We start from the raw sequence: 15,854 nt of genomic DNA, 5'->3' as shown, positions 1-15,854 counted from the left end.
TAAGGTTGGGCGAAATGACCAACATGGTTGGGCGAAATGACCATGCTGGTTGGGCGAAATGACTATGATGGTTGGGCGAAATGACCATGCTGGTTGGGCGAAATGACCAGGCTGGTTGGGCGAAATGACCAGGCTGGTTGGGCGAAATGGCAGTTGGGCGAAATGGTTGTTGGGCGAAGTGACTAGAAAGCTATTCCTTCTTGTTTACCATCAAGGTGTCACACACAATCCACCAGATTCACAAACACACATGCATACATTTACAACCGACTACGTTTTCTGTTGGCTTTGAAAACAAAGTCGATGAAACGAAAGTGACGTTACACAAAATAATTTGTTCTAATACGTTTGCAGTATGTTCTTGATAGAATGGGAATGAAAGCATATCCTTTGTAACTATAATTTTAGACACATTATGAGTGTTAAATATAAGGTACAGGACATTCAGTGCAGTTTTGGTTTGAGTGACTTTCTTTTTCAACAATAAATGACCAAGAACCCTACAATTAAAGATGTAATTACAGCATAATTTACTTAATATAAAAAAAAAAAACTTGCGTTGGTGTCTGAAAGGCTCTTTTAACAAGGGTTGGTTGATTTCTTTCTTTCGGATGAAGCGCTCGAGGGAACAGAAAACGCTCGAGAGAGCACCTTTCAAATATAACCATTCACGCCAGCGACGTGAATATTATTATTATTATACCACCTATTTTCAGTGCTCAATTAAAATCACGGGGTCTGACCCCAACAATTAAGTAAATAGTAAAGAATAATATAGTTTATTACAAACGAGTGCGTTGGTGTGTGAAATGCTATTCTAACAAGCGGTTGTTGGTTCTTTCCGCTCTCGGATATAACCCTGGTGGGAACACGTACTGACACGATTCAGTTTTACTCAGGAGAGTAATAATTAGTTGTTGATTTTTTTTTTTTTGATTACAACTGTTTAGCAACTGTGATGGAATTGTTTTGTCAACAAGTTCAAACTGGTTGTTTGGAAACAAAATGACAAATTGCTGATATCATGCGGCAACGATAGCAAAGTAAATGTGTTGTTAGCAAAACTCACTGCATGACTGTGGTTTGTTGAGATAATATCATGGTAAATGCAGCGGAAACTTCTTTAACCTTCGATCACAGAGGTCCAAACCAAACGACATTTCTTCCTCTGAGACTACGCAACATTCACGACATATACAAATAGTAGTTGATAGAAAACAACTGTCCATGTTATAAAATATCATGTAACAACAATAAAAAGAAACTCCTTTTATATACCACCAACTAAATAACCCTTTGAAATAATCAAGATATTGAATATTATACAAATAATGAATGGTTATGAGTGCAATAGTGAACATATTTCATGAGTTGAAAGATGGAATGTTTCATTGAATGGAACATTCCATCTTTCAACGAATCAAATGACCACAATACAGGTGTTGTATAAATTAGAATATTATACACTCCGTGAGGAGTTAAACGAGCTGTAAAGTGTGGAAGCATATCCTGTCATCTGGAAGTAAGGAACTAACCAAGTATTGTTCCAACCCAATTACAATGCACTGTAAATACGACAATCAATGAGCAATACGTAAATATCACTTCATGTACGGGAGTGGTAATATAAAGTTTGGGTTTTTGTACGTCACACAATCGTAAATGAGTCATGTTCCCTTCTTTTTCAATAGCAAATTATACCGCAACTAACATTGTCATACATTCTTCAAAGCATCTTTCAAATACTAAATGTAGCAACGAAAGAGATCCGGATGAAATCGGAAATGATATTACCCCCCCCCCGGTTCCTACGCCCTTGGCTTTATATATGAGTATGGTAAACTTTAACAGAACAGTATTCAATCACATGAATTTAGAATGACTACAGGCAAGGGCGTAGGAACCGGGGGGCTGGAGGCGCCAGCCTCCCCTAGTGAAAAATGTGGAGGGGCGGAAGTATCATTCCGCCCCCCCCCCGCTTCGCAAGTCAGAAAACCCCTTTTTCATTTCCAAATGAGAAAAAAATCTCATTTGGAGCACCAAATTGCATCTAAGGCCTGGTGAAAATACAAAATTAAGTTTACAAATTGGAGTGGGTGTTGAAGTGTGCTATATTGCACCAAATTGCTTCTGAGGCTACCTGGAAATGCAAAAAGTTCCAAAGGGGAAGGGGACACCCCCGCCCCTTCCCCTTCCCCCTTCCCCTAGACCCCTCCCCCACGCCGGCCATCAGTCTTCAGCCCCCCCCACTCAAAAGTACCTTCATACGCCACTGACTACAGGACCATCAATACATTGGGGGTGGGAAGGAGGATGTGGGAGTCTAGTGTTGCTGTATATCCAGGAGTGTGAACAATGCAGGTTAAAATACAGTAGCTTGTGTTGCATTGAGCCGTATGTCATGATCATGCCATGTTTTTTTAAATCCAAAATACGTCTCGCTCTCGAGGTACAGAGCACAACCGACTGCACCACGGCAGCGTTTGATATAAATGTAAGTTCGTTTCTAATACTTAAAGTTCCCGATACCGTATAAGACCGCGGCAAAAGCAAACTGCGGTGGCCGGGTCTCGAGCCCGGGATCCAAAATAGGTCTCGCTCTCGAGGTACAGAGCACAACCAACTGCACCACGGCAGCGGTTGGTATAAATGTAAGTTCGTTTCTAATACCTAAAGTTCCCGAGACCGTATAAGATCGCGGCAAAAGCAAATTGCGGTGGCCGGGTCTCGAGGCCAGGATCCAAAATACGTCTCGCTCTCGAGGTACAGAGCACAACCAACTGCAGCACGGCAGCGGTTGGTATAAATGTAAGTTCGTTTCTAATGCTTAAAGTTCCCGATACCGTATAAGATCGCGGCAAAGGCAAACTGCGGTGGCCGGGTCTCGAGCCCAGGATCCAAAATACGTCTCGCTCTCGAGGTACAGAGCACAACCAACTGCAGCACGGCAGCGGTTTATATAAATGCAAGTTCGTTAAAAAACAAACTTTAAATGCGCATACAGCTGCGAGATCTCAATGCGGCCAATTCTTTTTAATTGCGAGTAATGAACAAAACAGAAAAGTTTGTGCCCCGTTCGTTCTGGGGCAGAGGAGGGTGGGGAGGGGATAGGCGTCTTCAAGCTTATTCTCATTAGTTTCCTTTATTAGGCCTACAATTGTTTACAAACAGTACGGTGGTCCCTTTTTCATTTTTATAATTAAAAGTGAAATTTGGCTGAATTTTGTAATAAAATTGTATATAAAAAGTTTTCCGTTGATGAAAAATTAAGACAAAATATAAATAAAGAAATGCTCTTTTGTTGAAAGACATGAATATGCGGTGGTAAAGAACGCATGCACAGAAGATCCATTTATCGGAAAGTTTGGGGTAATTTTGTGGTTTGTCCCCTCAAATGAAAGTTAAATGTCACACTTTCCATCAAATCTGTGTCCCCCCTTCTCCTCTTCTCCATCTTGAACCCTCTTCCGCCGCCCCTCCCCTTCTCTATTCATCTCTATTCCCTTCCCGTATCCCTCTCATCCACTGGCACTCCCATCTGTTGATCAGGATTACTGATTTACTTTGGAACGCGAAAGGGAAAACTTATTTCGTTGCTAAGTTTAACGTCAGGGTGACTTTCGGTGCTTTCAGAGTGGTTTCTATATAGATAAGCCTGCAAAAAGACAATCGTACCTCCTCATTTCCATGACTACTGCAAAACAATTGACTTGTTCTGATGCTTCCATGATTTTTTTGATGATTTTAATTAAGTAAGTTTAGACAACGGAATTGAAGACATCAACGTGAGTTTGAGCAACAGCGTGGTAAAACAGCAGCAACAACTTTAGTTTAGACAACAACAAACTTAGTTTAGACAACGAAATCAGTTTTCCCTTTTCGCGTTCCATAATTTACAACCATGCGCCTCAAGGATTGGTGGCGGTAGATTATAACAACATTTCTGAATTCTCCCAGGAAAATGGCGGCCAACGAATCAGGAGATGGTTAGAAATTATTGGTTTTTTACATATCTGTAGTGAATTTCTGTGTTTTGAAGATTGATTGAAAGGGAACAGTTCCTATTTTCTTCAATGGTGTTTTCATTGTTTTCGTAATTATCAATAGGTAATCCATTTGATGAGTAAACTTGTCATGGACATAATTGCACTGATCGTCAGATGGACTTTTCGGTTATCGCAGTGTAACGTGGTCTAGTTCTGCGAAAACGTTGTATTCCTTCACTACGGTTACGTTATCCGACATCCGGTGATTAGACGCGTTTCTTCTGTACATTGCACTTTGCTTGATTACAGCTAAGGCTAAGATTTGTTGCGAAAACAAAACATGTATGAAGTCATTGTAATAACATCTCAAAATTCCAATGCAATACTTTGCATGGTGTGGGAGATTAAAAAGCATAGTAATCCAACACCTCAGTCAAAGTTACAAAATACAGTTCTGACTGAACATCAAATTTTGTCAGTAAGAAACTGAAAGCATCCAGGAAGGGAATGGTGTTTGTGAGTGGGACATGAAAACTATAAGTTAGAATCATTTCATTACAGGCGATGAGAGGAACCTAATTACTACCCACCAGTGCAGTACTATCTCTCTCCATGTACAGTATGAAGCTGATTAGCCTTTGTTCCAACATGCTTGCTCAAATAGCCATATTAATGTAACTTATAAATACCGCATTTAAAAAAGAAACTCCATCATTACCATTTGATAAAGATAATGAAAGGGTTCATGTATTTCTCTATTCCTGGGACTAGGCTATATTTAATTCACTAATTTGTCATTGCCAACAGATTTACTCATCTTTCCAAATGTACTGTAGCAAATGTAACTGTACGTAAAAATACTTCTGGGTGCTACACAATCATTCAGATGGTTTTTCAGTAAAATGAAGACAAACTAAGGTTGCATTAGGCTAGGCTACAGGGATAATTTAGTGTTGAAATTTTGCGTAACATCTTGGAAGGCTCTGATTTTTGTTCTCTCAGTTACCGTTCTGGTGTAGAAACTGATCTACATACATACAGTATTATACTTGTATAGCTCTGGACCATGTTGTATAGCATTGTGCAATGTGATGCTGGATAACTTATTCCATGGGATAGGCCTATACATGTTTTTTTATTGTAAAATGTTTTTCATTATAAATTATGAAATTTGAATATAAGCAGGTAAAAATATCTGAAAACACACCTGGTGACATTAATATATACTCCATAGATCTGTACTCACATTACACATTGAACAAATTCTTGTATTTTCTAATTTCTACCATGACTCACATTGTAATATTTATGTGAAAAAACAAATAAATGAATGAAATGAAATGAATGACTCTGAGCTTATTCTTTAAAGAGATCTGCTTTTGAAGAGCCTCTCTGTGGCAATAAGCCACTTTAGATTACAGTAACACTACAGGTAAACTAGCCAATTTATACCTATCTAACTCTCTTCACAGGAGATCAGATTGACTTCATGGAATTCCAAGAAGAGTTAGTAGGTTCAAGGTAGGGTACTTTCATCTACATTGACATTTCATCTCTTCTCTATGCCTTAAAGGCCAACTATGGAGACTTTTCGATGAACATAAAATCCCACCATTTTTCATGTATGTAATCCTTAACTGACTCCAATTACATTGCTGTAATTAACTTTACCAATTTCGGACGTTAAATAAGTGAAAAATGGGACGAAAAGTCAGCTTCTATTTCAGACATTCCTGAAACATTCCTAAGACATCAGGTGACCATGTGACGTCAACGTTTGTATACCTCACTCACAACTATACTTTTAGTGTGTAAAGTCGTATACTTGAGCTGCCAAAAACATCAACGATATTACTCCTTTTTCCTCAAAATGTCACAATTCTGTGTTGTTGGAGGTTGCAGTTATACCTCATCCAACAAAAGCATCAGCTTTTTTAGATTTCCGAGTAAAAGAACCGACGTAAAACGCTGCAGACTTTGGATCAATTTTTTGAGATCCACGCAGAAAGATTTTTCAGCACCCGGAGTATCTCATGCCCATGAGTCCACATGCATGACCCTGCTTCTGTGTATACTGCAAATGTCTCATTCTGTGAAAATTATATACTGTCGAAAGCTGTGTCGGACCATGGTCGGACATAGCTAATGTGAAATTGACCGTAAACACGCCCTGGACGTCCTTACATGTAACATATCACGCAATTGACAGTAATATAGTTACTGTAAGAGATGACCGTATATATATACCGTGCCAAGGGTATAGCATTGTTAGTACATGTACGGTAGTTAGTTACAACTCTCGCCGGCGTTGGCTCACAGCATGTGTAAATAGCCGTGTTGGATTTATCTATTTCATTTGTTGTATTCCAGTATCGTGAGTTCGTGATACATGTGTAATATTGTCCGTTCTGTTTATTCCGACATCTGCATGGTCCAAGGAGTTGAATAAAAACGGTAGTATGTAGCGATCGGACGTTTCATTTCATTAGTGACTGTCTTGTGATTGTGGGATGTTAGTACTGGTCAAGGCCTGTTTCAACTAGACCTAACTCTATGGAATTACACAGACTCACGGTAGTTTTTCGCCCAGGATTGAACAAGAAACGTGGATTAGGATATTCACTGCTAAATTTGTTTATTGACTGGATACTTTTTCTGTGTTTGTATACTTTTGGATATTAAAACGAGTAAGTACTATGTAAGTATATTTTACCGTACGGACCTATTGACGCTACGCTATGTAAAAGATGCCCCCATTTGAGTGGAAATTTTGCTAATAAAATAAGCAATTTAACTAAAATTTCTGCTTATAATTGTCTTAAAACTTGTTGTTAACCTTCATGTGTTCTTGTTTTAAGCTAACAGCTGTTCAAACGCTCGAAATTGGAAGTCAAAAACAGTACAATTGTTCGCTATCTGTGTACAAACAGTGCCTATATCAGCGTTTGATTTTCGCGGTATACAAACTTTGACGTCACACGGTGACCAGAGGCTCCTTTGGGTCAATCTCTGTTTTCAGACATTCCAGAGGTTCATGTCACGTGACTACCCAAAATGTCCATTTTCGTGGTTGTTTTTGATGGGTTATAGTAGGTTTTCGAAGATTATTTTTTACACATGTTGATTATGGGTATGTAAACTCCTAAATTAATGGAAAATCTCAACAACAAAAAATTGCCTCCATATTTGGTCTTTAAAACTTGATTATCCCTGACATACCAAGACCAGACCATGTCTAAACGTGGAAGTAATCTGGATTTGATACATTTTACCTAAATTATCTTGTATAATGTACTGCAGTAGTGCAAGTTAGCATATAACCTGAGTAATCAAGAATGTAAAATGCTTAAATTGCCTCTGCAGATTATGTATAATTGAGTACATGTCATTTTGTGTGTTAACTGTATTTACTATAAATTTATGCAACTCAGAAATGAAATTTGGGAATGATAGATTCAAATAGCATAAAATTTATGTAAAGTCAACTCAAAATGTCTGAAATTATAATATAGAATAAGTGGTTAATATAAATTCCAAAAATATACTATTGAAAGTAATTACTGCACACAGTTTACTTCAGGTATGCATATCCAGCTCTGTAAACCTTCAGTTTATCATATTGGACGATTTTATATCTGGAGAAATTAATAATAAGTTTTCCACATTGTGACATGCTTGCAGTTTACACTTTATTTCTGCTTTTTAAATCCTAATACTCACCATTACATGACCACATTTACTTTATCAGTTCTCCTTTTAAATTGCTCTTAAAAAATTAATATCCACAATTACAAATTAACAACTGTATCGAATGAAGAAGAAAATGTAAAACTGGTCATGTTTTAACAAATATGTACATATATATGATAAACCATTTCTTCATACATTACTGCTAGTCCGTTCCTTCTTTGATGGAACATGAATTTTTACCCTGCTTTGTTAATTTCTTTCATTTGCCTCCTTCACGTAGTTCCAACATAGATGATACAAAGTTTGACACAACTATCGGTCATATAGAAGACATCATAATGGGTAAGATAAAGTTCTTTTATCTATTTTACATTATAACTACTGTATAAATACCCTACTTAGAGTAGGACTGTGAAGGAACAATTGAGACTGAGATCTTGTCAGTATCGATCACTCCTCCTACCGTAGAAGGCTGTGTCTGAAACAACATTGCCAAAGCTTATATTCTCCATATATACTCTCAGCCTGCACACTCAAACCTAAATGTCACCGTTATCAGACCTCTTAACCCCTTCTCCCTTTTTGTTGTGTAAAAAGAGGATGGATTCCAGAAGATGCAGTCAGACTTCATGGAGCAACATTACCATCACTTTGATGACGATGAAGAAAATAAATTCATTTACACCGACATCCACAAGCAATATGTGAGTATATATTTTGACAACCTCTGAGAAGCCTCAAAATCCAAGTTTTGTGCCTCCAACAAAGTTTGTATTTGTTGGTGATTTTGTGAAGGAATATCCTGGATTGGGGGTTTTGGGTCTACAGTAGCAGTAGTACTGCTGTGTCACTCACCACCGTGGTTAAGACTATGCAAATACAAAAAGCAGTTTTGGTATACACAGATTCTTTAGCATTCAGAATACCTAATGAAGACCAAACTATGTTTGTAATCATCATAAACTGCTTTTCAAAATGGAAAAAACTATACGGTTCTCTGTAATTTAAATTGACTCAAATTCTAGCATAATTTTTGTACATTCATGTGACCACTTTTGTGAGTAAACTTTTGTTGTTGTTGTTATTTGCAGCTTTCCCTAGTTGAAAAGTACCTAGAAGAGCAGCTGGTGGTCAGGATGCCAGGTTTTGCCATGGAGGCATTTTCTACACAGTTAGAGTAAGTTTGATGTTAGCCAGGGTCCATTTTAACTGGGTTATCCTATCACACAAAATGAAGAAACTTTCTCAGACAGCCAAAAGTATTCTGTGAGATTGCTCCTAGGTTTATATATATATATATATATATATAAATGAAAATCGTAATGAGTTGGAAAATCAAGAACAGTGAAAAAACTTTCAGCCTCCACCGGGATTCGAACCATGGGCCTTCCGCTCTGTACGCAGACACCCTAACCACTAGGCTATGGACGCTGATTATATATATATATATATATATACACTTTGTCAGAACTGTTAACATATTCATTGATGTTGCAAGGCAACCATCTATGCTATGAAGAAACCTTCTCAGACAGCTAAAAGTATCCTATGATATTGCTCCTAGGTTTACCAGTTTATATACAGCATATATATATATATACACTGTCAGAACATTTAACATATTCATTGATGTTGCCAGGCAACCATCTCTGCTATATTTTATAAGACATAAGCTGCTCTTTTGATGATTTTACCAAACCAGCTCGAATTGAAATTGATCAAAATAATATATTCTCCTAATTTTATCCATGAAATTAAAATATCAAGTAGCAGTTAGTAAGTGAGATCATATGATCGTAAACAGTTTTCCATCCAGACATCTCTTTGTCAAGTGAATACTTACCTCCAAAGGCAATGGTCAATAGTCAAATGCAATTTTGAATCCTGTTCTTGTTTTGAAATGAAACGTGACTTTTCAAGCAATCATAAATTGCGTTGTTATTCAAATGTGATATGGTATAGTATTGAATATGAATTCAGATTGTGGAAAGTTGACTGAATAGGTACAATACAGTGGTCAAGGTCGCCCACACCGGTCACCTGCCAAATTAGGTCACTCGATGACTCCATATATAACACAAGAAACAATGTGAACTGTGGTGTAATACGAATAGGAAACTTGCTCGATTTCAAGTTTTTGTTTGACAAGTTTTGACTTAATCTGTCTTTTTTCTTACCGATGACCGAAAGAAAAGAAAGATCTAAAAACACTTGGTGGTGCTTTATTATTATGTACATGAAAAATTTGGTTCTTAAATAACAATGCAAATATAAAAGCCATCAAATATGCTAGAAAATTCAGATGATGGTCACACATTGTCAATTTCAAGTGGCCCTCACTGGGATAATTTTAAATTTAACAAATTTAACATTTTAAATTTAACAAATTTAACATTTAAATTTAACAAATTTAACATTTCTAAGTATCATGGGATAGTTTAGAGGATTGGAACCCCTAGGAAACCACTTTTCAAAACTTTTAATAATAACACTTTTAGAATGTTAATATTTGGGGACCAATGAGATAACCTTTAAGCTCTTGTAGGTTATTGTTTTCGTTTACCGGTGCAGTATTCTTCATCACTTTTGCCTGAATTGTTTCTTCCAGGAAAAGGAAAAAGAAGAAAAAGGAGAGTTTAGATGGAGAAATATTTGAGATTTTACTGACATTCAGTGACTTTTTGGCATTTAAAGAGATGTTTCTAGATTATAAAGCAGTAAGTATTGTCTTTTATCTCGACTCAAACTTTACAAAACCTTCCCCCTTTTCCCACCATCTCTTCTCAAATGTCTTCAAAGACTGCCCTCAACTTGTCGAGTGTTTTGCACAAAGAGAAGAGGTGTTGAACTTTTACTGGGGGAAGGGGGGGAGTGGGGCACAAGCTGCAAGGGACAAATGGACATATAACTTTGACTTAAGGGGGAAAATCACCGCAGAACCTCCCCAAACCATTTACCCTCTCTACATGACATACTACAAGTTTCTACCTTGGAATGTGTTCACCAATTGAGAACTTTATAGTTACAAGACAAAAATTTGATTTTTCAACAGAAAAGCACTTTTTATGTGCATAGGTTTTACCTTAATTTCAATATTAATAGTCAATGTCAGTGTTGTACAGTGTGCAGCCTGATTGGGAGACACTTCACACTCGTATTTCCAGACTTACTTGTGAACTCAATTTCTTGTCTTTATTGGATGTAAGATGAGCTGCACTTTGCAGGGATTGATGTATCACTCAGCAAACATCCCCATTTCCCCCCCCCCCTCAAAAAAAAAATTGCATATTGCTTCACAAAAGAAATGAAGACACATTGCAGTGTTTGTACATAGAAGCTTGACGTTTTGTACTTTTGTGATGAACAGATGTATAAAGTGCTATTCATTCTTCCCTGTCTTTTCCAAATATTTGATTTTTGAATCCTTTGTTCCAGGAGAAGGAGGGCAGGACGGTTGATCTGAGTGCTGGTTTCATCGTTACGCCTTACCAGGAACCATCCACCAGCCAGCAAGACAATAGTGCTTCCAAACAGCTCAGTGAGAAGTGATATCAATATATATGTAAATTCAGTCATGTGACCTCCCTGTGAACAGTCACATGACATCAGGTGGACTTTCTTTGTTGCTTGTGAGAACTTGAAAAAAGTGAGAATCAAAGCTTCAGTTAAAGGTGCCCGATTGGGTAGTTTTCCAGAGGGTCACTCCTTTTTTTTATTTGGTCTGTCCCTGAACTGTACCTGGTCTGAACTGTTCAGTGACAGTTCACACACTACTTTACTGGTATTGTTATGCTGTAATTACCTGCTTACATCATGCATGATCAATGAAGCAGGATTGTTGTTCTAAGTTCAAGTAATTCATTGTCGATGAGACTGTAATGGGAAAAATGAGGATTTTTAATACTCGAAGGATTCGAAATGAGAGAGTTACTAGTTTTATTAATGACTTTTATTAAAATGACTTGCAGTTCAGTGTACTTCTTCAAGCCAAGTTCACATCTATCTTCATGTTTTGTGGATTCTGATGAGAGAGTGTAACACAAATATATTTCCTTGTGAACACAAATACTGAAGAGATATTTAAAGCTAAGCTGATCATGGGTATGTAATACCTTTGTGATACTTAGGTTAATATGGTGTGTATAATTGACAGTTGATACATAGCTCTCCACGTTCAACCCAAGACTGAAATTTGTAGAAGAAAAATGATAGATTGAATACCTTTCTTTATCTCAGTAAAAAGGATTTAGAAGAAAAAAATGTCTGTTTGTTTGTTGTGGTTTTAGCTGACTTCTTTATGTCTTAGCAATGTTAACAATGTGAGTAATCTCCTTCTGAAATCAAAGATGTTCATCTCACATGTTTGGAAATTTAAAGCACTTCTAGCTTCCTATTATTACTGTTAGTACCATATTGCTTGAAATAAAACGGTTTCCTTGGTTACTCAAAACCAGAGGTTCAATTCCCCTCCCCCCAACATAATGGAATGACTGAGGCCTTTGTACAGTGTTTCATTGAAATTTTAAAAAAAAATGAATACTTTATCTGATATAGAATAAGCGAATACTATAACAAGTGAACAAATTGCTAAACTAATGCAAAAGTAAAGAGAAGTTTTTGTGGAAAAAAGTAATAATAATAAAATGACAGAAATGTTGCATTTTCTGTATTTTTAAGTTTTAAATCAAATTTATAAACCTCTAGATGCTATTCTGAATGTGATCACCCTATAGTCCCTGTGTACTTTACTTCTAAGTCTATAGTCCACATCTTTTTTATTTTCTGCATTACAGGGAGTATTGTTAAATAATTTGGTCACTTGGGTTTGAGTTTATTTCCACAGTGCAAATAAACAATAGTGCAACATCTTTACAAGGTGGTGTGGAAGAGGATTGAGGAAGCATCGCTTATTCGAGCAGTCCCACTTGGCTGCTGGGTTTTTTCAAATTGTTAATTTCAATTTTCATGTATTTGTCTGTATGTGTGTAATTTAGTTGAAAGCTAGAAAAGAAACCTGGATGATACCTGCTTGCTTCTCTCTGTTTTGTTACCATTTACAGTATGAAAACCATTTTAAAGTTTCCGTTAATTTTGCAGAAAAAGATTTTTTCAAGGAAATAAAAGACCCATGCAAAACATATCGTTTTACCAAAGATTTAAGGAATTACACCAAGAAGGATGAACATAGGAAACTTTGCCATCAAAGAAAAAAATTCTTTGAAGGCTATCAAATAGGATGATTCTATGTACAAAAACTGCTATGTATCTTTGAACTTTTACAGCAATTTGCCAAATTTTGCGACAAAGAAACCGGAACAATCGCTCAGTCCTCATGGAAGTTCCTGGGTCATAAGACTAACAGTTTTGCGGACCGCTGCACTAATAGGAATAGTTGTCACGATTAGGTTGAACATTCCTTCAGAATATTGCTATCAGTACCATTCTCACTTTATAAACTATACTAGATAATTGAAGTTTACAGGTTTGTTAATTAATGGTACTAAGCTGGTGTTTTATTATGTTTGTCATGGATCCCAGCCATTACAAAGATATTTACGACTGAAATTAATTTAAAAATTAATTTAAAAAATTGCATTAAGGGTTAATGTCATCACTTCATTTGAATCAGATTTTTTTTTCTTTTTTTTTAGTTTCATAATCCTGTTTGATACTTTAACACTCATTATGGTTATGTAATGTCTATAGCTAAGTACCACCAAACTTAATATGTACACCTTGATATGTAATACACAAACCTTGTTACTTATTATATCACCTTGATTGCTTGTTTGTATCATACACATACAAATCTGGTATGTAGAGAACAATATATGTTCCATTCCATTCCATGTTCCATTCCAATTACCCAATATATTGATCCACTCTCTTGAACCCACCTTATTTGCGGGGCATTTGATGTTGATTTGGCCATTCCAAATTTGTTCACGAGGAGAAGTGAGATTTCAAGTTTCACTTGTCTGACGTGGAAGTGATAATATGAAGATAACATCAGCCTTGGTTCTGTTGGACCTGTATTCTCTTATTTGTATTTTATCCTATGCATGGCATAACAAAAAAGATTGGAAATTTCACATTTCTCTCCAATTTAATAATTTGTAAATATGTTAATTGTTGTGCAGAAACTGCATTTTAATAGTTCTTCAATCCAGCTATTATTGTGCAAACTTGATCAGATTCTCCTTTCTGTTTTTTTTTTTTTTCATTTTCATTTCTTCTTCTTTTTGGGAGAGGTAGGGTGGGAGGAGGGGTATCATGGAGGGGTATACTAGCTGTTATGTTTGGTTCAAATTAGGCCTGGTTTCACTGTGCTAGGACTTAGTGTTTGTTTTCCAAGTATGATTGCAAAAGTTTGTTGTTAGTGCATTTATGGGATATAGGAGTTATGTAGATTGTTTACCGGAAGATTTAATGGGAATGGCAGGCTGTTGAAGCATGAATGATGAGTATGGCAAATTGAGGGTGCAAATGTTGCACTTTAAAGAGAAAAGTGGCTGGTAGCTGTTATTTCGTCAAGCCTTAGCCATTATAAACTACAGAAAAATAAATTTGTCTAGTCATATGATTGATCACCCCAAAATAGACAGCATGTTTTACCTGGAAATTTTCAGAGGAGGACCTCTTGACTGACATTGGGGGCATCTTGATCCTAGGGACCCCTAGGCAGTTGCCTCTATAGCTATTGAATGATTCAGCACTGCTTCAAGGTAGCACCCTGATCTAGTGTTTCTATCTCTTATACTACAGATAATGGAAAATTGTGTTATGCATGGAAATATTATATAAATGAATGTAAAAACAAATTTGGGATATTTTCTATGAGATTTAAAAATTTACTTTAATCCTTCCCCCACTGAGAGCAGTTGATAGAGCATAATTCAACCGTTTGCACTTGATACCTGGACTTTACAAGGTGACATTGTTTGCAGCTGCATTGGTGCTATTGTTCCTTTGCCTATTGTTGGGAAAATGCATTGTTCTTTTTCTTTTGGTCAGTTAATGAAGAATACACAAACATGGAAACTGAAAGAAAAGGATTCAATTACTAAATCGAGAATCTATGATACTTAATTATAAATAATTTCTAAATATATATTCTTTGTCTTTGACTGGTAAAATGTCAGAGATCAAATGATTGAGCTGTTGGAACCAATTGAAGACATCCAAATACACTTTTTAATCAGGTGGTTAAGGTAGTAAATTACTCCTTTTGTTAAAAGATAACTCGGTTTGAGAAATTGGTCAATATTTTCCATGCTTCATATTCGTTTCTATTGTGAGATAATAAAAATAATAAAATACAAATGTCAATAGTAATATGCACTTGTCTTTCTTTCTTTATTAATGTGCATTTGTTAATCATCTAGATTTATGCCTATTATTTGATTTAGGAGTTTGGTCATTTTGCTTATTTGTTTTAATTTTGAATTTCATTTAAATCAAACTTGGTTTCATTCTGGAGTATTGGGTGTAGTAGGCAGGGGGTGGGGTGCACTTTTCCTCCCTCACCTTCCCACCCCCAAATTGCAAATTTCTGAAGCTTCCTCTTCTTAAATAAGAAGTGCCCTTTCCCCATTTCAAGTTTTCTGTAAGTGTAAGTGCCCTATCGTTTATGTCAATTAGAACGGTATGATTTGTACCATTCCAATTTATAGAACTTACAAGATAGTTGAAATGATGGGTTGGCATGGTCAAGTTATCATTCTGACAAGTTTCACAAGAATAACTGGCGAGAAACAACACATATGGCAATGGCTTAAATCAACATGGGTTAGGCCAAAAACTCCCTAATTCAAAGAGGGACCATTATCTATAAGTCTTTTGTGTAATCACATTTCTATCTAATTAGAGAACGGGGTCAGGGGGGGGAGGAGGGGGTGGATTGAGGGTAGGGAGTGGAGTGGTCATAAAGATTTGCTAGACATTCTGTTGCTAGCACATGTTTATGTCACTTCATTTATAGACACACTTCATTTTTCTCCCTTCAAGACAATAAAAATTAACTCCTAGCACACAACTAAATGAACTTTAATGAACTTTTTTGTCAGAAAATAACGTGGAAAGTACCTTGCCAAAGTATTACTAACGCTGCATAATTTAGCATTGTGGGTATCATTTTACAGACAACAAAAAAAACAGAAAATTGAAAGAAAAGAAAAT

General features: G+C 36.4%; 1 protein-coding gene across 1 annotated transcript; it reads left to right on the top strand.

Moving 5' to 3' along the window:
• The first annotated feature begins 3,902 nt into the window (after window positions 1-3,902).
• On the top strand, window positions 3,903-11,549 carry LOC139965372 (ADP-ribosylation factor-like protein 2-binding protein). The gene is made up of 7 exons (XM_071967669.1): window positions 3,903-3,986; window positions 5,459-5,507; window positions 7,957-8,018; window positions 8,274-8,380; window positions 8,768-8,853; window positions 10,285-10,393; window positions 11,112-11,549. Exons 1-7 carry the CDS (start codon window positions 3,962-3,964, stop codon window positions 11,223-11,225), a joined length of 552 nt encoding a protein of 183 aa, XP_071823770.1. The 5' UTR covers window positions 3,903-3,961; the 3' UTR covers window positions 11,226-11,549.
• The last annotated feature ends 4,305 nt before the right edge of the window (window positions 11,550-15,854 follow it).

This window comes from Apostichopus japonicus, chromosome 3 (assembly GCF_037975245.1).
Source record: "Apostichopus japonicus isolate 1M-3 chromosome 3, ASM3797524v1, whole genome shotgun sequence".
Taxonomy (NCBI): Eukaryota; Metazoa; Echinodermata; class Holothuroidea; order Aspidochirotida; family Stichopodidae; genus Apostichopus; species Apostichopus japonicus.
Note: the sequence above shows the minus strand (reverse complement) of the source record. Positions and strands in the feature narration are given on the sequence as shown.

Excerpts from the sequence above, each read along its gene's own strand:
- LOC139965372 (XM_071967669.1), top strand. The coding sequence starts at position 3,962 with ATGGCGGCCAACGAATCAGGAGATG. Across the intron at positions 8,854-10,284 it reads GCATTTTCTACACAGTTAGA|GAAAAGGAAAAAGAAGAAAA; the intron begins GTAAGTTTGATG and ends TGTTTCTTCCAG. Across the intron at positions 10,394-11,111 it reads TGTTTCTAGATTATAAAGCA|GAGAAGGAGGGCAGGACGGT; the intron begins GTAAGTATTGTC and ends CCTTTGTTCCAG.